The sequence below is a fragment of the Periplaneta americana genome, chromosome 12 (genome assembly GCF_040183065.1).
Source record: "Periplaneta americana isolate PAMFEO1 chromosome 12, P.americana_PAMFEO1_priV1, whole genome shotgun sequence".
NCBI lineage: Eukaryota > Metazoa > Arthropoda > Insecta > Blattodea > Blattidae > Periplaneta > Periplaneta americana.
Genome location: NC_091128.1, coordinates 180071860 through 180095066, shown reverse-complemented (window position 1 = coordinate 180095066; position 23207 = coordinate 180071860). Strand labels below are relative to the sequence as shown.

Here is a 23207-nt window from a genome sequence, read left to right as displayed (position 1 = left end):
ATTTCCCATATTTATTTTGCGTTTAATTTCCTCCCGAGTGTCATTTATATTTGTTACTGTTGGTTCAAGATATTTGAATATTTCCACCTCTTCGAAGGATAAATTTTCAAATTTTTATGTTTCCATTTCGTACAATATTCTCGTCACGAGACATAATCATATACTTTGTCTTTTCGGGATTTACTTCCAAACCTATCTCTTTACTTGCTTCAAGTAGAATTCCCGTGTTTTCCCTAATAGTTTGTGGATTTTCTCCTAACATATTCACGTCATCCGCATAGACAAGCAGCTGATGTAACCCGTTCAATTCCAAACCTTCTCTGTTATCCTGAACTTTCCTAATGGCATACTCTAGAGCGAAGTTAAAAAGTAAAGGTGATAGTGCATCTTCTTGCTTTAGCCCGCTGTGAATTGGAAAAGCATCCGACAGAAACTGATCTGTACCTTTCACTGAGACACATTTTAATTAATCGAACTGATGTAACCCATGTAGTTCCTGTCATTGAACACTTTCCACTCTGTATATACAGGGTGATTCACGAGGAAAGGTAAAAAAATTGGGATGTGAATTCTAAAGTCATTCTGAGTCAAAAAGTTCATATGAATATAGGTCCGTTTTCGAACGGTTACGTAGATATGAGTGTTTGATTTCACAAAAACTTCTGGGATTCCATTGTACTAACTCGCATTTAGAGACAGATAACGGACAAATTTAAAGTTTATATTCACGTATGCATACATACCTAATATTCTAGATGGCGGGGTCGATGTTATCGCACATTTTGAAAGGTACCTCCTTCTGCTTCAATGCACTGTTGCGCTCGGGCGTGAATCGCGCTCATCTCTCGGGAGAGTTGCACGTGGCTGTTCTTTATGCGGCGTGCAGCATCCAAAATACGGTCGATTAGCGCTTATCTCGTTTTCACCTTCCTTTGGTTTAGCAAGTCTTTCATCCAAACCCATAGACAGTAAATACTCTTCGATATGGTACTCTTCTGTTCGGAAAGCGTCGTTCATATTCAGCGACGGCACGCAAGAAACTTCCATCGCAGAAACTATAAGCATACACAATATCGGCGTATTCTGCAGTCGAAAATTTATAAGGTAGGGAAAACACAACTTAACACTTCCGATAACTGTACCTGTATAATTACTGTACTGTAATTAGCTGACTGAACTGCTGTGCGATAGTGTCTTTGTGTTATGCGCGGGATGTGTGTCATCACATCAGATAAGGGCACCCGGTTTGTGAGGTGAATGAACTTATCCACGTCGCTCACAATGCAGATTCCAATGTTACGTCATTCATTGCGATCCGTGACCTTGTCTCACATCTCACGTCAGCAACATACGGTAACGTATAGGCGAGATGTTTTACTAAAAAAATGCATCTAGCTCCACCATCGTTCGAAAATGGACCTATGTTCATATGAACTTTTTCACTCAAAATGGCCTAAGATATCATATACTAAATTTTTTACATTTTCTCGTGAATCACCCTGTATGTTTTTCTAGGGTAATTAAAAAGAGTTAAAAATGAATTATGTGCCACTGACTGGTGACGGAATATTATTTCCTTTCATAACGTGCGTTTACGACACCGTGAGTTCAGAGTAGCGGTTACCAAATTTCTGAGATCAGATCGATAAGTGCTAGCAACGACAGCTTGCATCAGAGTGGCGATTAGAAGGAATGTTACGAGTCATTGTGTGTCATACAGCTGGCACAAAGTCCCATCCATTTATTGCTACAATATTTGTACATCTATTACTATGCATAGTAGTCTAGCACGTTCTGAGCTTCGAGGAAGAAATGGACATAGCATTGCGGCCCTGAGATGCGATATTTTTGTTGGATTAAAAAAAAAACAGCTCGCAGATTCGAGCGCACCGCTTACCTCCAGGTCCAGAAGAATGTCAAAATTGCTACAACCCGTAGAGAACTGAATAAACAACGACAGACATTAGCCACGTAGACGTTCTTGCAGGCAAGTGAATTAAGATGAAGATTTAGTTCGGCGTGGACTACAACAGATCAATGTATCTCAGTCATGATGGTTTTCAAGACTATAATTTTCTCTTGAAGTGAGTCAGTAGGCTGATGCGTTGTCACGGTGAACAATGCAAGCCACAAGTTCAGTGGGTCACTTTCACTGCTACTTGCACTTTCTCCCAAGGTCAGCTTGCGGCCGGCATTAAAGGTCGGTCCTAGAGAGACGAACACCTTCTGTGATAAGTGTTACAGCTGACGGAGAAATCTCTTCCACGTGTAGCAGAGGTGTTGCGTGCCATGCCAGCACATTGTGGGCTCTTCACGGCAAGGTAACCGCTGACCGACCATAATGTATATAATGAAAAATGCCAAGAATAAATTGGTTTGGAAATTGCTGAACTACATAAATAACGAAACATTGCTAAAAATTGGCATGAAAACCGTTGGACCTTACATAATGAACCAAATTGAAGTAGTTTGGCAACTGTTGGGCCTGTACCATGAAACAATGTCAAGACGTTCTTTGATAAGTTTTGTTCTGTATATAATGCAACAATGCCAAGAAGTGGTTTGGCAACTGTTTGTATGAAACATTTCAAAGTGTGGAAACTATTTGTCCATGTATCATGAAACGTTACAAATAAAGGTGTGGTAGCTGTTTGTCTGTCCGTAATGTAACAATGCTAGACAAGGGTGTGTTCCATGCATACGCAAATATCAAAGGTATGGAAATTCCTTGTCCATGCCACAGGAAGCAATGCCGGAAAAAGTTGTGCATATAACAATGCGAACTTAGGAATAGGTACTGCCAGCAGTTGAGCAGTCGTCTGACAGTTTCTAGAAAAGTGGGATCTGCGTTCGATTCCAGATAGAAGTCTTCCCCAAGTACTGTCAGAGCGCAATACCTAAGTACGCACCTCCCATAGCATGACGATGCTGAAGATGACCTGCATGGCGTTGTAGGCGACTAGGACGCTGTTGAGCTGGAACGGTTTCCGGTTGACCATGATGCGCGGGCCCAGGATCGTGACGCTGTACAGGTAGACTGCCACGATGCACATGGTGGGGATCGGGCTGTCCATCAAGGGCCAGTCGTTCACTCTGGGATCTGCGGAAACGGATACAGTGGCTTTCAGAATTAGTATTTTAAGGCAGACTGGCTCCTCAGTCACTTGTGGACATCCTGATTGTACTACATGATTATAAAATAATGCATTTCTTTGTTGTACATGTTCTCGCGAAAAGTGTACGTTAAAACAGTTACAGCATTTAGTGTCCTGTAATATTCGGTGAAATAAGTTTAATTAAATATGAGCTTACAGTTAGCATGTTACAGGATTGGAAAGTGTGATCAGCAGACGTCAGGAAGTTTGGGCTGTATGTCGTAATTAATTTAAATATCCAAATAATGTACATTTTGCATTGAAGAGATTTAAGAATTTTGATCGTCTTTATGTTCCTATTGCATACTACGCGTGTATTTACAATAAATATCTTATTTGTCTCCTGTTTGCTGACTTAGTAATGTAGTTTTCCCTCACGAATGCTGAAATCTTTAACGTATATTCAGACTCTTTTTATATAATTATACTCGTATAGCCTGTATATATATATATATATATATATATATATATATATATATATATATATATTTTCACAATTTACCATTTTGCAACGTAGAACTTTGCTTTGCCTAATGTATCATTAAGTAAAAGGTCCATGTGTAAAAATAAAAAGTCAGTGTCTTTTTAATATTTCACTGTTCACTTTGGGAAAATATTTGTGTCTGGACAATGGCTAGAAAGGACTCCATTCCGAAATAAAGGACATGGATTGGAATGACAAGGTACTTGCTCCAGAAGAAATCTGCACAGGAAATATCTTCATTTATGGCAATGGGATGCGATCTTCTCAAATGACCGCAAAAATATGGTCTACAAACTCTGTTATTATGTAAATGAAGCACAATCTCTGATGCCGAGTTGCACGTTACAGTTGTCCACTTAACCTTACATAAATATGTAGAGAAGATTATTTCTGCGGTAAAATTTAAACAGTGTTTGTGTAAACGTAGATCGCTAATGCTGTGTAGTTGGCCTATATCACGTCGGTGAGTGACAGCCGTTCTTTTAGAAGCAGAAATTTATTGTGCACAGGATTGTCAGCAGACGTGTACACCGCACTTAGTAGAAACAGGTTTAAGGGGGGAATTCACAAATTCTGAGTTAACTAATATCAGTTTACAAGAAAGATTCAACTGAAATGTGCTGTAGTTCCCAATGTAACATTGAGAAATACCATTTTAATGATCATGATGAGTCTGACGTCTTTCAGTCAACCAAGAAGTCGTGGAATAGGATTAGCTTTGTTGCGGGTCACTGCTCATACTCAACATGTCAACTTATTGGAATGGTGCATCTGTCTGTATACAGGATGTTTCACGAGGGAGAGGTGGTAGTACAGACGGATTCGAATAAAAAATGCCATATAACATGTGTGGGTACAGAGATACAGCTGTTACAATGTAACCCAAGAAGGTGTTAAGCAAAGGCAAATGATTACCGGTACGTTCAAAGTTGATTTTAATACAGACTTCAATGCACTTTGGACAACACCACGTGTAGCTCTGCTGAAGTCGTCTTGGCTTTCTTTTGTGAGGACAGCCTTATTCATAATCCGAACGATTGAATCGGCTCATGTGTTCACTTTTCCTTTGTAGACTTCGCCTTTCAACCATATCAAACGTGACCATATTGCCGATCCATCTTCGGGGAATGTTAGGTTTAGATTACGTATCACCTGACGACTAGAATGTGCAGGGGCTCAGTCATGCTATCCTTGTAGCCAAAGGAACCTCTTCCAATAATGCTGGAAGCTCGTTTTGAAGAAAGTCTAGATAACGGGACCCTGTAAGACGATGCGGTAACACAACAGGCCCAAGCTACTGATTGTCTATCATACCACACCACACGTTTACAGAGGAGCCATACTCTTGTATGTGGAACACCAGTACGTGCAGAAATTCTGCGTGTGCTTGTTGCAGGACTACGTTCAACCAACTGAATGATGTCTTCTACTTCATCCACATTCCGTTCATTTACACGTTCAGATGAAATATGACTGCTGGGCACCGCACCAGTGTCACGCAGTTCAGTAAACGCTCTTGAATCTGGAACTCTGCGGGTAGGAAATCGTCTCCACAAGCAGCAACAGCGTTTCCCTTACAAAACCCGTACACAGATACCATATCGGCATACTCAGCATTTGTAAATACCTGCGGCATGCTTAAAGAATACAGTAGAATTGGCCAACAAATCACATTCACAGTTGAAAAATTGAATTATGTAACTTGAACTTCGAAGCAAATATGGCAATCGATAAATAAGCCTGTAACAACCGGAGTAGCAACACACGAAACGAAAGTGCATTAAACAATCATTTGCCTTTGCTTAACACCTTCTTGGGTTACATTCTAACAGCTGTATCTCTGTACCCAATAAAAATTGGACACATGTTATATGGCATTTTTTATTCGAATTCCTCTATGCTACCACCTCCTAAAATATTTACAATTCCTCCTGAAACACCCTGTATGTACCTGTGGAGTTATTGGAATGGTACAGATATATTTACAGTATCTGTCCTTACACACCGAATTTGTTCATAATCCAGTGTAGATATATCTGTAAAGTTATTGAAATTCTATAAGTGGAATGTAACAGTTTCTTAAAGTGAAAATTGAAGAAGCTCGGTGCAAATCAAATAGGCGATTTTCTTTGTTCTGTGCTTACAAATTTGTACAGAAGCAGTTGAATGTGAAAGTGTAACTGAATTACGTTATTTTCTGAATTTTTAGTAGAATGCTTAGAATCCTGATTATAAACGACTGATATTTTTTACATTATTTTGTACCATAATAGCCTATTTAAGTATTGCTAATCGATAAATATCAGGAATTATTACAATATACTAATGCATCTGTGCAGAATTAATGGTATGCAAGTGCTTTGAGCAAAGTGGTACGTAGACCAGTGGACATGTATTCCGGATATCCCGGGTTCAAATTCTGAGATCGATGAATCTTGTTCGGAGATTTTAGTGCTTTTCTCGACCACAAAATAATTCAGAATTTAGTTATTTCTGGGTATGACCGGGAGTTGGCTGTTTTCTTCGGCATAGAGTCACTCTTTCTTAAAGGTTATTGGTTGGGAGATTTTACATTTAAGTTTTTGTGTGTTTTCATTGTCCAAGTGTAATTGAGTAATGCCGTGTCCGTGATTCAAGTGCTAGCGCGCTAGTCTTTCATCGAGGTGGCTCGGGTTCGATCTCCGGCAATTTGTGACGTTGCTGAAGGTTTTCTCGCGTTTCTCTCTAGCATTCCATCTATCATCTGCAGTAGATCAAATAGGCTGGGGTGCAGTGCAGAGGACAGTACGGGTTTGATATAGGAAGGTCTTGGAGCCCATCAGACTGCTTATATGCGGATAGGACCTGGCTCTGTGAGGGGCTGAGTAAGATGGTCCACCTGTCAGCGTCAGTTTCACGATGCTGATTGAAGTCGATATCATTTGTATTATCCAATCCACGAGAATGATTTAAAGCCTAAAGCAAGCGCACGTGGCATGATCTGACGTAAAGCGTGTAATTGAAACTCTGAGTTCTGCTCTGCGGTATGGCCAATGTTACGCTTGGATCGTTGGTTGGGCGTGTGAAGCCAGCCATGTCCGTGTAACTGGATACGTAACAGCGTGTCAAATCTTCTCTACTCACTTTCATTTTTGTTTGAAAAATATTTTGGAGACTAGCGTGCTTTTATACTGTTACGTAACGAGGATTTATTTTGTACAGTTAAAGAATTAAGTAAATAAGTGTGACTAAGAAATTCTTAATGTTATATAACCATAAGCAATGTAATTAATTCTGGTGGATGATTCCTTTACTAAAGGGCAACAAAAAATTCAAATAGGCCTACCATTTTGATATATTTTGAATAGTATTCAAGAAAAATGTGCATTTTGAAATACATGAATTACAAGATCGTGCAACCCTGTGTAATCAGCAGGGAGTGCACGTAAGGCTGTGTTCTAAACAACCCCTTCACCTGGCTTGTTATGAATAGGGAAGTTGAAGGTCATTGCCACGTACATTGTTTTTAAACTCGTAAGAAAAAATACAGATGATACACCGTTTAATTTTTGTGTTTAATCTGTGCTAGGGAGCGGAGAATGAACGCTGCTTATTTCACGTTAAATACAATCTTGAAAAAATAAAGTGAAATAAACTCTACAACCTGATTTTAATTAAATGTTCAGAAAGCGCAGACAAGAAGATATGCTTATTTCAAAATACATTGAAAATATTAAGACCTATTTCTAGTCTTCCATTTCAATTGGATTTCCTAGACAATATAAACAATAATGATGCTTATGTCACGTTATAAAAACAACATTTTAAAACATTTTAAACTCTAAAGGAAAAAATAAAAATACGATATAATTATTTTACGTTAAACGAATCAAATTAAAAATTTTATTTTTAAACTCTTCGATTTAATTTAATCAAGCTTATTTCAAGTTATACAGATTTAATTATTGATTAAAAAATCTCCGTTTGTCGTACTACAAAAATGTTCTTCAGGCAATTAGAAATAATTCCCTCCCACTTTAATGTATAAAATAGTAACCGGTATACTTGCATACAAGAAATCAAATTTTCCTTAAAATCAATAGTGTGTGTTACGGTTACATTTCTCGTTGTCTCATCCATCTCTCGCATTACGCGAGCTGCATCTCTCCAGCAGACAATAACTTTTACAGGGTTGTCAGAGTGCATAAAGTTTTAAAATATCTTTGCAGAACGAAAAGTAACATTTGTTAGGATCAAATTCCTGCACATTTAAAGGACAAAACTAAAATTCTTTCAGTCACTTATCATAATGCACTGCTCTCTTAAATTTACTGAGCTTATCGGGAATTAATTCAATAGTTTTTCCAAAATACGCTATGAAATGTTTCATATAAAATGTTTTTTTTTTCTCGAAAAGAAAGTAAGAACGAGCAAAATTTTATTAAGCTTTTTTTTGTTTGAAATATCTCAAAATGAAATGAATGACATTGCTTACTGTTCACTCTGTATATATTATATTTCAATCGTGATGCATCTTGATGTAAGACTTACTCCTTGCCATGTTTTCACTAGATGTAGACTTGAAGTGAATCTCTACGAATGGTTGTTGGACAGGCAACGGGAGAGATCTAAATAGAAATTTCATCTGAATCCGACTGATTTTGCTAAAGTGACGTCACAACAATGAAGTGGCGTTGTCGAATCACGAGAAAACTTTAAAACCGTGTTGCATTTTGTTTACATTTTAATCAGAAGAGAGGAAACTTTTCGGATATGATCAGACTGTAGCCTGTTCCTCATTCAAGAGAAGGGAAATAAAATCTGTTCGCGCCCTTTGTAACACAAAGTATGTTGTGACTGCTGATTGGAATGACTAGGACTCGAAGTACTTGAAGAATACCAGCCTCATGGCTTGTTCGCGCTGGATACGAAAGGAAACTGAACTGTGTTATACCAGAGAGCTGCACAAGCTAGTGAAAGACTAGTTGATGTAAAATAAACACCGACTATTGGTTAATCCTTAGAAAAAGTGCTGAGTCATTGGGACCATTACTATTCAATCGCTTTATATAACATAACTCATACCATTCGAATCCCCGGATTTCACTTTTGTTCGCGTTGATTAAGAAATCAGAGTTATAATATTTTAGTCTTGCCTGAATGCTACCATTGCTGAATATGAGGCAAGCACATGGGGCTGACTTCCCTGTTGCTACTCAGTCCAGATTCCCTCGCAAGGTGGCAGCCTTGAAATCTCGCCATTGTACAGGTTTTTCGGGTCCTCTAATGGAGTAACTTTGCCTTTTACTACAGTAGGCTATCATCATTCTAATATGGAAAATGAAATAATTGTATAAGCTTTGAAATTAGAAAATGAAATTTCGATATCCGAATTGCATGCAAAATACATTTGTGCGAGATCGTGCGTATTTGCTTGCTTTCCGCACACAAACAATACGCTTTAAGTGTGAACTACCACATTCAGTATTCCCAACGTAACACACACAACAATTTCCCTATTCTCACCGCTTAAGCGTCATATTCATTTTACTGCTTTAGGCTTTTAACATATTATTTTTAAAGACGTTCAATATAGTAATAATTATAAATTGGAAACTTACCACTGCAATTTCACCTAAATTGCACTGTTAATTATTGTTTTTAAATATTTGCAAAAATTAAGTAAACTCTACAACACCACAAAAGTTACTGCATTTGTAATGCAAGTAACATTAAGGAAGTCGTGAAAAAATCAACAAGATTCCACACTCATCATAGACTGGGGGGGAAAAAAAAGACAGACGTATATCACGGCCTGCTGGAGTATAGTAAACACAGAAAACAATTTATAGGAACAATGTTGAAGATAGATATATTTGTTTTCCAAAGTTGCCGTCATTGAACAGAAACCAAGATGGAGATTTCATTGCAATTAATTAGAAATTCCTCTTTCAGGAATGCAACAAACGATCTTCGCACAAAATAATGTACGATACACGAGCGGTATGTTTGTTTTCATGTTCTCGGAAATTAAAAAAGCTCAACTACATTTCGCTTTTTCAATCTTTTCCTCGAACATGAAAACGTCAACATACCGCTCTTGTAACGCATATTACTATTTTATGATAACGAAAGGTAAAACATTGAACTTCATTTGTAACTTTAAGATACGAGATGTCGTATAAATTTACATGAAATACATTTTCGTATACCGATATTACTGCTAATATGCTTTAGGGAAATCAACACTTAAGAAGCGACATGAATGTTAAAAGATATTAGTGGTCTGCGATAAGATGACGAAGAAATTCTTTTTGTCTCACATTCAGCCAAGACTATAGGCTAGCTGCAACTCTACGAAAGATTGTCCTCAAGACTCAGTCTGTACGAAAGGTTGTCCTCAAGACTCAGTCTGTACGAAAGGTTGTCTTCAAGACTCAGTCTGTACGAAAGATTGTCCTAGAGACTCAGTCTGTACGAAAGATTGTCCTCAAGACTCAGTCTGTACGAAACGTTGTCCTCAAGACTGTCTGTACGAAAGGTTGTCTTCAAGACTCAGTCTGTACGAAATATTGTCCTCAAGACTCAGTCTGTACGAAAGATTGTCCTCAAGACTCAGTCTGTACGAAAGGTTGTCCTCAAGACTCAGTCTGTACGAAAGGTTGTCCTCAAGACTCAGTCTGTACGAAAGGTTGTCCTCAAGACTCAGTCTGTACGAAAGGTTGTCCTCAAGACTCAGTCTGTACGAAAGATTGTCCTCAAGACTCAGTCTGTACGAAAGATTGTCCTCAAGACTCAGTCTGTACGAAAGTTTGTCCTCAAGACTCAGTCTGTACGAAAGATTGTCCTCAAGACTCAGTCTGTACGAAAGATTGTCCTCAAGACTCAGTCTGTACGAAAGATTGTCTTCAAGACTCAGTCTGTACGAAAGATTGTCCTCAAGATTCAGTCTGTACGAAAGGTTGTCTTCAAGACTCAGTCTGTACGAAAGATTGTCCTCAAGATTCAGTCTGTACGAAAGATTGTCCTCAAGACTCAGTCTGTACGAAAGATTGTCCTCAAGATTCAGTCTGTACGAAAGGTTGTCCTCAAGACTGTCTGTACGAAAGGTTGTCTTCAAGACTCAGTCTGTACGAAAGATTGTCCTCAAGACTCAGTCTGTACGAAAGATTGTCCTCAAGATTCAGTCTGTACGAAAGGTTGTCCTCAAGACTGTCTGTACGAAAGGTTGTCCTCAAGACTCAGTCTGTACGAAAGGTTGTCCTCGAGGCTCAGTCTGTACGAAAGGTTGTCCTCGAGGCTCAGTCTGTACGAAAGGTTGTCCTCAAGGCTCAGTCTGTATTGCCGGACTCTGGGTAATTCTATATTATGGATTGTTGCAAATGGATTTGCCAGTAAACTGTAGCTTATTGCATTTAAGGTTGATGTTCTCATATTGATAAAGGGCGAGGACATACAAACGTTAACAGAAGAAAACCAATTCAACTTTGAAGATGGTTTCGAAGTGGGGTATGAACAACGAACTTCACTTCAATCCTCACAAAACAACGGCCATGTCAATCACTAAGAAAAGGGATGTGGATGCCCCGTTAATTCAGTTTAACAGCGAATACATTCAATGAGTCAATTCACCCACCTTTGTGTTTTAATTCATAGTCTGTTATTGAAACTACGCTTCGATAATCTGACCAAGAAGCCAGTAAATTTCATTCATCCCTTCTTAGGGCTGCAATAAACTTGGGGACTAAATTCTGATATTTTACGTTTAATGCTCTATTGTGCTTCGGGCATCCCAAACATTTCAGACAAAAATGGGCTGAGGAATAATTACTGCAGATTCAAAATGGATTCATTTTATTATCACACGGGCCTACCGCAGCACCCCAACAGATGCACTCTGTTACCAGAACAGCTATTCAGTCGTCAACAGGATAAATTATATCTTGGCCAAGGTGTTAACTAAGAAATAATTTTCTATCGCGAATCGCCCAAGAAATAATCTTCATCTTGTTAACTCAAGATGCCTTTTCAAGCGCGATGTGTACATACACACAGACAGTTCTCGAATACAGGGAGAAGATGGCAAGACTGTTGTAGGCTGTGCTAAAACTAAAGAACTTGTTACTTCTGCTTGGAATTCACACTGGACTGCAAGTGACAAGGTTCAGTGACCTAAACTTGTTTTTTTCCAGGTGTATGATCGAGTGAAATGCAAAATATACCCTCCAAGCTTTATTAGTACGCAATTTATATCAGGTCATGGCAAGTTTGGAGTTTATTTTGAACGATTCAAAATTAAGACTGGAAAAGAATCGACGTGTTTGTGCGCAGATATTCAGTCTGTTGAGCATCTACTGTTTGACTGCCCTGTGTCTCATTTGTGAAGACAATACCTTACTGCGCACGCTGCAAGTTGTGTGTACAGCTTATATATACAGTGTGAAAATGAAATAACCTTGGAGTTGGAAAGGGATGATAGGATACACGTAAATGAATAGAAAACCTATATTACGTTTTGTGATTAAATGCACGGTTGATTAGAAAATTAAGTTTGAAGTTTCAGCAGTCCGGCAACATCGCCGCTAATACACTGTACTCGTGATACAGATGTAACTCGGTGAGTCTGCCTACGTAAGCTGCTCTCTGCCACTCGCTTGCTTGAATTCAGGGGTTTTTAAAATTAAATTTACACGAAAACCGTGCACGCTATTGAAATACTCTTTATTAGATGTCCTATCGATATGGACAAAAATCACGAAAAAACATTTTTTCTGAACTTTCCACCAATTGATATAGTTATGTTGTCACATACGACATGAGCTATTCGCTCTGGAAATCTGCAAGACTATTTCAATTCCACCCTGTATATTTATTTTTATTGCTAGTAAGTTTGAAATGAATACAAGTTAATAAATACAATGAAAGATAAACTAGCCCACTCCTGAATGAGTAAGACTCGTGCTCAGGAGGGGATTCCAATACAGACAAAAATAAAATTAAAATTGAGAGTGAATACAGATTAAATAGTGTTTAATATGTTTAAACCCAAACTATAAAGCCAATAATTTTTTTTTTATTTTTTTATTTATTTGGGGAGGATTCGTGGTTGAAATATTATTGGAATAAAATTTGCTTAATAAATCTGGGACCTTGAGTGATGCTGTGATAAAAAGCTGCATTGGTTTTACATATACATAGGCCTATTGGTTTTCAAAAGAACTGTTGCTGTAAACGCTTCATTAAGTCCATACACCTCATAATTATATTCAAACCTTTAATTTATTTACTCTATATATGTATCTGTTTGTTGTTATATTAGTCTGTAAGTGTCTATTTGTTGTTATGAATAGTTTAAAATCAAACCCTAATATACGCCACGTAAATTAGGATTTATAAATTTGGAATTAATACTACTACTACTAAAGCTATAATCTGCATTTTTACAGCTGTCACACATGTAGCTCGCAATTGAGAAATTGGCACTTTCTCTTTAGATGTGAAATTCATAACTCAAATTGCAGATACGTTGTGAAGTAGGTTCTCTAATGATATTGAAGCGCCTGCGGAGAGCTATTTAGACTTTCCCGTGTAACGCCAAAGTCGGAGAAGTTGCCGATAACACACGGCGATTAGTGAAGTTCAGAATCTTGATTTCTCCTGTCTTAATAGTACCAACATTGATAAATTATATTTATGCAATGTACCAATCTGAGCGGATATAGCAAGTCGAATGCTATACTAGTATCTGCAGGCTATCCATGTACTTGAAGGTCCGAGATTGAAATCCTTCCTTGTGCATATTTGGCACTGGCGTGGTTGAGGGCTAACAAAGAGGATTCGTGGTATGACCTGCGGTGAGTTTCCGCAACTGTCAGATAATCTTCGAACTCATCTCTTCTAATATCATTTCGATATCACCATTTCATCGCTAAAATCGTGCAATTGATACGGTGTCGTCAAATAACCAACGTGAACACTATCGGTTGGTATTGCTCCAAATATTTAGGTTATAAGGACGGGCATTCGATTCTGATCGAAGCCAAGGGATTTCCTGCTTTGTCATATGGGACTAGCAGGGCCACAACAATCCTGTGAAGTTCTAGAAAAGTGACAAAGGTACAGTTACCCTGAAAAAGAATGAGACGATTCTTGGTCGTCGGAAGTTAAAGTTCTACAGCGCGGTTCACTCGATATCGACGTAGGGATACATAACATGACAGTACAAGAATTGTTACAAGGACCACAACAAGGACAAGGACCAGAATAAGGATCACGAAGAAGACTGCCATTTAAGGCCAGGATTTCACAACATAGCTCGAGTCCCAAAATACCATTGCTTCACTGTACCGAATGGCAAATGCCTGCTAAGGGATCTACATTCTGGAATGCTGCTATCACTGTCTTGTCTCGGTAGCTCATATAGTAGCGTGCCGGTTCCAGTATAACCGAAACGTCTCGTGTTCGATCCCAGGTAAAACTTTTTTTTTATTGAGGTGTAATTAATTTGTTCAGAGTTCCTCGACTATCTAATTTGTCGAAAAATATGGAATAATTTATGCCCAATTTCTGGGTCTTACAAGTGGGCTGAACCTCGTCAAAAAAAATAAATCTTACTTGGAAGTTAAAAGTATTCTTCCTCAAACAAAAATCATAAGAAACAAAAAGAGACCTGTTAACTTAAAATCTTGTCCACATGCCATCAGCTTCTATTACAGCTCTAAGTCGATCCGGCATGGATGTCACGAGATTGTGGAATAAGTTCTGATCCCCGGCGAGATCTTCCCAGGTGTCAACAACTTGATCCCACAATTCGTCTCGATTTCGAGGGCGTCGGTGGGCATAGGTGGCTATCCTTCTCTTTTTCAATTCCGCCCATAAATTTTCGATGACATTCAAATCAGGTGACTTTGGAGGCCAATTAATGATTTCGATCTCGGGTCTCCTTTGAAACCAACTTTGAATGCTTGCAGCATAGTGCACGGGATGGTTATCCTGCTGGAACAGCAATGTTCCTTCGGGAAAACGTTCTCGGGCGGAGGGAAGGAATATATTTTCCAGAATGTGCTCGTAAGTTTCCGCATTAAACCGGCCATCGATGCGTTCTATAACGCCAGGTCCATCGTAAGACATCCACCCCCAACACGATATGCTAAAGCGCCCCGATCTTTCACGTCGGTGCACATAGCGCTGATCAAGTCGGAGACCATCCTCACGATAGACACGGACAGGACCTTCGTAATCACTCGAGATGGTTGTTTCGTCGGAGAAAATTACATTTCTCCAATCGAAATCCACTCGATTGGTAGCGAAGGCAAGACGGTCGACAGCTTGTGCTTCCCCCAATATTTCCATTTGCGCAGCCCTCCGGCTCCTAATACCGCGGTTCCTCAACCTGCTGATCACAGTCTGTGAAGAGCCGGGAAAGTTAGATGCTGCTCTTATTTCGTTAGCAGTCAGAAAGGGGTCCTGTCGAACTGTCTCGAATAAAAGAGCATCCTCTTCCAATGAAGAAATCCGCGGACGCCCAGGAATAGGGCGATTTTCGACCTCCCCAAAATTTTGGTAACGATGAACCCATCTCGCGGCTGTACTTCCAGGAACACCGACCAAACGGCCAGCAGATCTAGCCCCATATCCAGCCTCAACTAGAGCTATAACTCGCTGTCTCATGTCACGTCGGTTCGCCATTACGATGAGAAATGAGAGATGACGATAATACTTTAGTGTAGACAATGACTATTTAACGTGATATAGAATTATTGAAATAAGAGGCATCTTGCATAGTAAGAGTTAATAAATCAACCCTAAATTAAATATCTAAATAACAGGATATAACAGGAACTCCAATTGTTCCGAAACTAATCAAATTAAATCTAATTACATTAAGTAAACAAACCCCAAGTTATGACACCACATTGCTACAGCTAAATTGTAAGTTATTAACATAAGCATTGAATAGGTCCGTGGTTGTGCGTTGGACGGCAAAATCAAACATCGAAAGTTCGAATCTTGCCGAGGAATGTAACTTCTTGCTTTTTATAATGTAAATCAGACTTATAACTACAATCATTCATATTTCTTACATTATTTATTAATACTTATAGCCAACATTGAATTTGTAAAGAAAAGACTTTAGAAATCTCATATGGAATTTGTGATCTGTAGTGACATAAACATAGATTATCTCTCGGAACTTTTCCGTAAAAGTAAATTAAATTCACTCCTTGAAACTGGAAACCTTATTCGTAGGGTCATTTTCCCATAGCATACAAGCTGAAGTAACACAGCCATTGATAAACGTTTTGTACACAGAATTAGACTGAATTCCTATTCGACAGAACCTATAATCAATGGCTTGTCTGACCATGATAAACAAATCCTATGTGTTTCCAATGTCACTGAACAATTTCAAAATATTAATTTAAAAACTAAGATAGGATCGTAATTGCTGTATCTAGTGATTATTTACATTTATGTCTACAAAATGAATCTTGAAAAAACATATATGATACTGGTACTACTGATATTAAGAGTAAATATATTGAATTTTTCACTTAATTTCATAATCACTTCAGTGGATGTTCTCCACTCAATGTTGTGAAAAAATTCAAAAGTTAAAACATGTAGATAACGCAGGGACTTCAAAATCTCGTGTATTAAAAAGAAGAATCTATATGTAATGAGTTGCAATGTAATGATCTTCATGTTCTTAAATACTGCAAGAAGTACAGTGTAATTTATCAAAAATTATGAAAGAAGGAATTAGAATATATTTGAGTAGAAAAGTACAAAATTCAGATAATGCAATTAAACCTATTCGTAATATTATTAAATTTAAACTTGTAGATATCCTAAGAAAGAAAATATTTTTTCATTAAAACCAATGATTATAAAGTAGAGGATCCCAAATCTATTGCAAATTCTTTTAACGTATTATAGTATATAGTACAGAAATATTATTGACAACTTAAACATTCAAGATTTTGCAAAAGATACTGCAATTGGTTACTTAACAGATGTATTTAATAATTATTATTAATATATGTAATTAGTCAATAACTGCAACAGTGCTTATACATTCAATCATAACATGAATAAAATTGAATGCAAACACGTAGATAAAATACTTAAAATTAACTGCAGGGGTGAGAATGAAATAATCCAAAGCCATACTTTTAACAAAAATTGTTTTTTGCGAGTGCATTTCTTACACATATGGGAAAGCTATTAATAAATTATTGTAATAATTACTCAACAAATGACATAGCCTAAGGACTCTAAACCTTTGTAAAAGTTTGTCTATTATTATATATTTTTTTAATTTCATTTTAATTGTTAGTTTTTAATATATATATATATATATATATATACATATATATATATATATGTGTGTGTGTGTGTGTGTGTGTGTGTGTGTGTGTGTGTGTATAAATGCATTCATTAGATTAACGTTTATAATATTATAACTTGTAATTTTGTATTGTTTGCGATGATTAACACTTTATCTCAGGACTTTGTAAAACTTTATTTCAACGTGACTTAGCTATTTCAACGTTATTTAGATAAAAAAAAATTGTTGTGTAGACTAAGAATCGAACTCGCACTCTTCTACACAACACGCAGAAGTCTTACCGTCTGAGCTATGGAAACGACATGAAAGCTTTCCTTTCTGTGCGGAGTGTCGATCTAGTCATGAAGGTCCATGGTCGATTTAACTACACGATTTATGTATATATTTATCTTTTATTTACGTAATATTATAATATTTTTTGCAGTTTTTTAATTGAATTTCGGAACGATGCTAATAACAGACCAAATAGCCTGAATTTAAGTAACTCAATATTCGTTATCTTGTGTATCGGTGCTCTGGTCTCCGATCATGCGCAGTGTCTTACATCTGAGACTTAGGAATATTCAATCGTCTCATCCTTTTCCAGGGAAACTGTACGTTACCGAAATGAGAATATGAAGATTTTCGAGGCTTGCTCAAAACGAAAGAATAAAATAATTTCATATCAATAGTAGGAAGTGTCAGAATCAACAACGCACAGCAGGGGGCATAAACCGAATGGAGGCTCGTCACTCACCGCTTATAGAGTCCACCAGGTTGACGTAGCGGTCGATAGCCATGCGCACGAGACCCGACATGGCGCTGCTGTGCTGTTACCTGAAACAAAGACGTCTACACATTATTATAGAACATTCAGTGCATGTCGGTTATAATATTAATAGACTACATCTGTAGCAGATTCCTTTATTACTAGAGCCCGGATTTTATGTAATATTAAAATGAGAAATGTGTACCTATTATGTAAGAAATGTAAAATAATATGTAACTTAAAATCTAAGCTTTATTACATGTATTTTTGAAAACAACAGAAAAATATTACATATGATTGAACCTCATTTAATGACTGTTTGGAGGCGCAATTAAGAATAATATTTTTCCATATTTTCTGCTGTCGTCGATTGCCTTCTGTCTGGTCGAATGTTCTTATAAATGCAAACGACCTCGCAACTTCACACGAAGTGACTGGCGAGTATCTCAGATGAGGAATGATTCTCAGAACGAAGTTCACACGTATTTTGTGCGAGATCGTGCGTATTTGCTTGTTTTCCGCACAGAACCAATACGCGGTAAGTGTGAAATACCACATCCAGTATTCCCAACGTAACACACACAACAATTTCCCTCTTCTTGCCGCTTAAGCGCGACATTCATTTTACTGCTTTAGGCTTTTAACATATTATTTTTAGAGACGTTTAACATAGTAATAATTATAAATTGGAAACTTACCACTGCAATTTCACCTAAATTGCAATGTTAATTATTGTTTTTAAATATTTGCAAAAATTAAGTGAAGTCTACTACTCCACGAAACTTATTGCATTCCTGATACAAGTAACACTAAGGAAGCCGTGAAAAAATGAACAAGATTCCAGATGCCGATGTTATTACTGCAATATGTTATATAAATAATATTGTTAAAATATTAAAATGAAACATAAATCATTACATAACCTTACCGTTTGTTTTAAGTTCGCATTTATAGACTGGGGGGAAAAAAAAGACAGACGTATATCACGGCCTGCTGGAGTATAGTAAACACAGAAAACATTTTATAGCAACAACGTTGAAGAAAGATATTTTGGTGTTCCGAAGTTGCCGTCATTAAACAGAAACCAAGATGGAGATTTCATTGCAACTAATTAGAAATTCGCCTTTCAGGTATGTAATAAACGATCTTCGCACAAAATAATGTACGATACACGAGCGGTATGTTTGTTTTCATGTTCTCAGAAATTAAAAAAGCTCAACTACGTTTCGCTTTTTCAATCTTTTCCTCGACCATGAAAACGTCAACATACCGTTCTTTTAACGCATATTACTATTGTATATCGTGGAAAAAGTTGTGTATCCTGGGTTCTTTTTCAATACATCATTAAATTTTACTGAAACACACTCACCGATTACTCCCGACTCAACACTAAGTTTATTGGTTGCATTTTGGAGTGAAACGAATCTGTATTTAAACAACTCAACAGTTTGTTTGAATTGTAGAGTGTTTTATTTACAGCAACATTTAAAAAATCAAGCGAACTTCCTCAGTTGCAGTAGTTCACGGAAAGTCGCCACCACGCGTGCCGTGAAGGCTGGTCCACAATAGACCGAGAACGGAAATATATGTAAATGTGAGCAACCACAATTAACGAGAAGCTTGCTGGAGCCCGGGAACAGGAACGTGAAAATTAATTGTGAATGCTCACATTTAAATACATTTAATTTAACAATATTGCCGTTTTCGTTATCGTTTCTGTTCTCGGTTTATTGTGGACCAGTCTTTACTCTATTCCCTTCAGTTATCCCCTTAAGAAAAAATCAGGAGCGACGCGAAGGGCACATTGCAGATGCTATGAGTTGCAGGGGCAAATTTCACATCATAATGAAACGGTAGTTTTTCCGGCAGCTCCTGAAATGTAGGAATGGAGAAGTTCTCCACCATTCGTGAACATCGGTTTGTATTCACTGTTACTCCTTCACCTTAACGAGTTTAAAGAAAAGAAGGCTCAGCGACACAGAAAGCTTCAATTACACAGACGCTATGTAATAGATTTGCATGGATTTCTCGTGGATTTTCAACTGACCCATTAAAAGATTGTTCAAGTTCGGATTGTTCTGTCCATCGAATAACATAAAGCAATAATTGTTGCTACCTTCACCATAATTCCATGTTAAAACTGGTCCCCTTAAATTTCCCCACTCCGTACTTTAAAGTACGGCACATTTTCTAACACCTTTCTAATTCTGATATAATGAAGGCATATTTCATTATTCGGTCGGAAGAAGGGAGCGCATGTCTTTTGTTCTGTTGCTAGACAACTGATCACTATTGCAGCAAGATACTTTTGTGCGAGATCGTGCGTATTTGCTTGGTTTCCGCACGAAACCAATCCGCGGAAATTCTAAAATTCCACATTCAGTATTTCCAACCTAACACACATAACAATTTCCCTCTTCTTACCGCTTAAGTGACATATTGATTTTACTGCTTTAGGCTCTTAACATATTATTTTTAGAGACGTTAAACATAGTAATAATTATAAATTGGAAACTTACCACTGCAATTTCACCTAAAGTTAAGTATTGTTTTTAAATATTTGCAAAAATTAAGTAAACTCCACAACTCCACTAAAGTTACTGCATTAGTGATGCAAGTAACATTAAGGAAGCCGTGAAAATATCAACAAGATTCCAGACTCATCATAGACTGGGGGGGGGGGGAGGAAAGACAGACGTATATCACGGCCTGCTGGAGTATGGTAAACACAGAAAACATTTTAAAGCAACAATGTTGAAGATAGATATTTTTGTTTTGCAAATTTGCCGTCATTGAACAGAAACCAAGATGGAGATTTCATTGCAACTAATTAGAAATTCCTCTTTCAGGTATGTAATAAACGATCTTCGCACAAAATAATGTACGATACACGAGCGGTATATTTTCTTTCAATTCTCGGAAATTAAAAAAGCTCAACTACGTTTCGCTTTTTCGAACTTTTCCTCGAACATGAAAACTTCAACATACCGCTCTTGTAACGCATATTACTACATCATGTGTTGTATTATAACACTTAGCATAGGGTCGCTTGTACTTATCTTCAAACACGACCGCGCTGTGGTCTGCACCCAGTCGCGTGGGCATTGTGCCAAATGGCTCTTTGCTTACAAACCTTCCTTCCAGTGATTATAATTACCGGTGTGTGTTCCTAGAACTTGTTCAAGAAGAAATATGTATTAGCAGTAATTATTGCAATAAAGACAAAACATTTTGCAGGGTTAATTGTTCGCAGTCTCTGCAACAAAGTGGAGATGCGGTTGGAAATCCCGTCTGTAACGATGTAATTATGTGAGAGTGACTATCTGCACCGTTAGGGTGTGAGGCTTTCACGATGAAATAGACTTTGGATATTCCACCGTGTTCCAGAACTTGACATATCGGGGCTGCATCAGGGGCTTGTTTCATAGAACTAATGGTCTGCTTATAAGTAGAGTAGACTCATAATTTAGTCTACTGAAGCTACAAATATGCTTCATAAGAATAACAAGGCTATTTAATAAAATATGATTAGTAGTCCATTTTATCGGTTAATTGAGATAAAAGTAAGTAGGAGAATTACTTAAACGCAATACAGTATATTTCTTTGGAAATAATTTTGTAGATATGCATTCCTCGTGTAGAAGCAAAGAAAATATTATTGTAAGACGTCCAAGTAAGTATTTTCAGACCAAGAATGCATTTTGGCTTCATGGAAGAGACATGATATAAAGAAAGGTTCCGCCTAAACGCTAATAAATTCAATCAATTTTTTATTCCTACTGAACCACATTTAGAGCGTAATACTTGAACAGCTTATTACAGATTGCTTTACATTGGTCAGGCACTACAGCATTGCTGACATGCATAGGAAAAAAATGAAGAAAACAGATGAAGTACTCTTTGAAGAACTTGTGCGAAGGCCAGATGACGTTAATAACTTTATTGAATTTCTGGATTGCCACTAATTATTACTTTAAAGTTTTGTTGTTTCAGGACTTTTTGTACTTCTTTAGTGATTTTGACATATTGCAGGACAACAATACAATTGAGTCACTATTGTTGTTGTTTAGTCAACTGTCCGGAGACAGCTCTGAACCTCACAAATGATACCAACAAGGTAACACTTACGAGACAACTGGGCCAGGAGATAATGGGGTGGGGTGGCCACTTTCTTTCCTCCTCCATTGCATACATCGCCGATTAGCTACATATTACACTAGTCAGACTTCAGATGCATACAAACAATTGTTCTTCCTCTGACACATATCGTCAAGTGAGATGTACTGCCTGATGTACATATCAGCCAGAACCTTAAATTATAATAATTAAAGAAACGGGTCATACAGGAGGCCTGGAATTTATATCTATGTCGCATACTCTTTAAATGAAGCCACGTTCCTAATTGTTAAAAGTTTGTAGGAAATTTACGAGCTTAAAGTTTTTGTTCATGAAACAGCCACAGAGCTAGATACTAATTTTACACTTCTAATAAGCAACTAAAAGCAGTACTTCTATGAAACAGGTCCACAGTTGAAACATTTGTAAAAGATCCGTATGAAAGCCTGCCATTGGCCCTTGGTAACAGTTGTCACCCCCAACACGATGACGGACGTTACTTAATGTTGCGTAACAAATGAATGTTAAACCTCGGCGTGAAATATGAGCCCAGAGTCATTGCGTCACTAGAAAGCACAGAAGAATTGCTTTCACAGGAACTGCATAATTGGACAAGATTTGCGGCTCTTTGGAGTTTCCTCACCGGATGTGAAGCCGCTTCTGATTCAGGCCTACAAACTTTGAAGAGAGTTCTGTCAACGCAGTGCAGGACACACACATCCGTGCTTAAGCGGTTTCGTTGTACGCACACTTCGTGATACGTTCAGTTATTTATTGATTTAATTGTTCGCTTAGTTATTGTTTTGATCATTGATTACCTTAGATATTTATTGACCTAATTACTGAAAGAATTATTGATTCACCAGCTGCCTGAAAATCAGTCCACAATACCTTCTGTTATTACATTAGTATGTGCTCTCAAAGGGATTCAAACTATTGACCGTGACAGTGTCAAAGTTACTGCGTGCATAGTTTTGTATTATTGTTATTATTATTATTATTATTATTATTATTATTATTATTATTATTATTATTATTCCCGTCGCAACAAGTCCTGGAATCTGCAGGCCTGGCGCACAGTTCAGAATTCTTGTATAAATAAAAGGCCTCCTCCTATTCCTGCGCAGGCTTGCATTGATATTTTAAAGTCTAACGTTATATAGTTTTATGAATGTGATAAAATGGACGTACTCTGTGGCACTGTACATGAAAGTCTTTTTACTTTTCAACACTACAATCGCATTTTAAAGACGCAGTATATTTATTTCTTTGTGATCCAGTAACACACTTTTCCAGCTGAACACGGCAGTTACCGACAAGCACATTGTTAGATTGTTTATGCTCGACCATGCCGAAATGTAGTAATTATACACC

At 37.5% G+C, this 23207-nt stretch overlaps 1 protein-coding gene across 2 annotated transcripts in view; it reads right to left on the bottom strand.

The window, feature by feature from the left end:
• Window positions 1–23207, bottom strand: part of LOC138711267 (very long chain fatty acid elongase AAEL008004-like) — a 78821-nt gene that overhangs the window by 16451 nt on the left and 39163 nt on the right. Inside the window, exons 2-3 of one of the 2 annotated variants that reach the window (XM_069842703.1) lie at window positions 17706–17800; window positions 2910–3100 (exon numbers count right to left, since the gene is read on the bottom strand). In XM_069842703.1, the coding sequence (XP_069698804.1) occupies window positions 2910–3100; window positions 17706–17766 (252 nt within the window). In that variant the 5' untranslated portion in view covers window positions 17767–17800. The remainder of the gene's footprint in view (window positions 1–2909; window positions 3101–17705; window positions 17801–23207) is intronic. The other variant, XM_069842702.1, reaches the window with a different exon arrangement.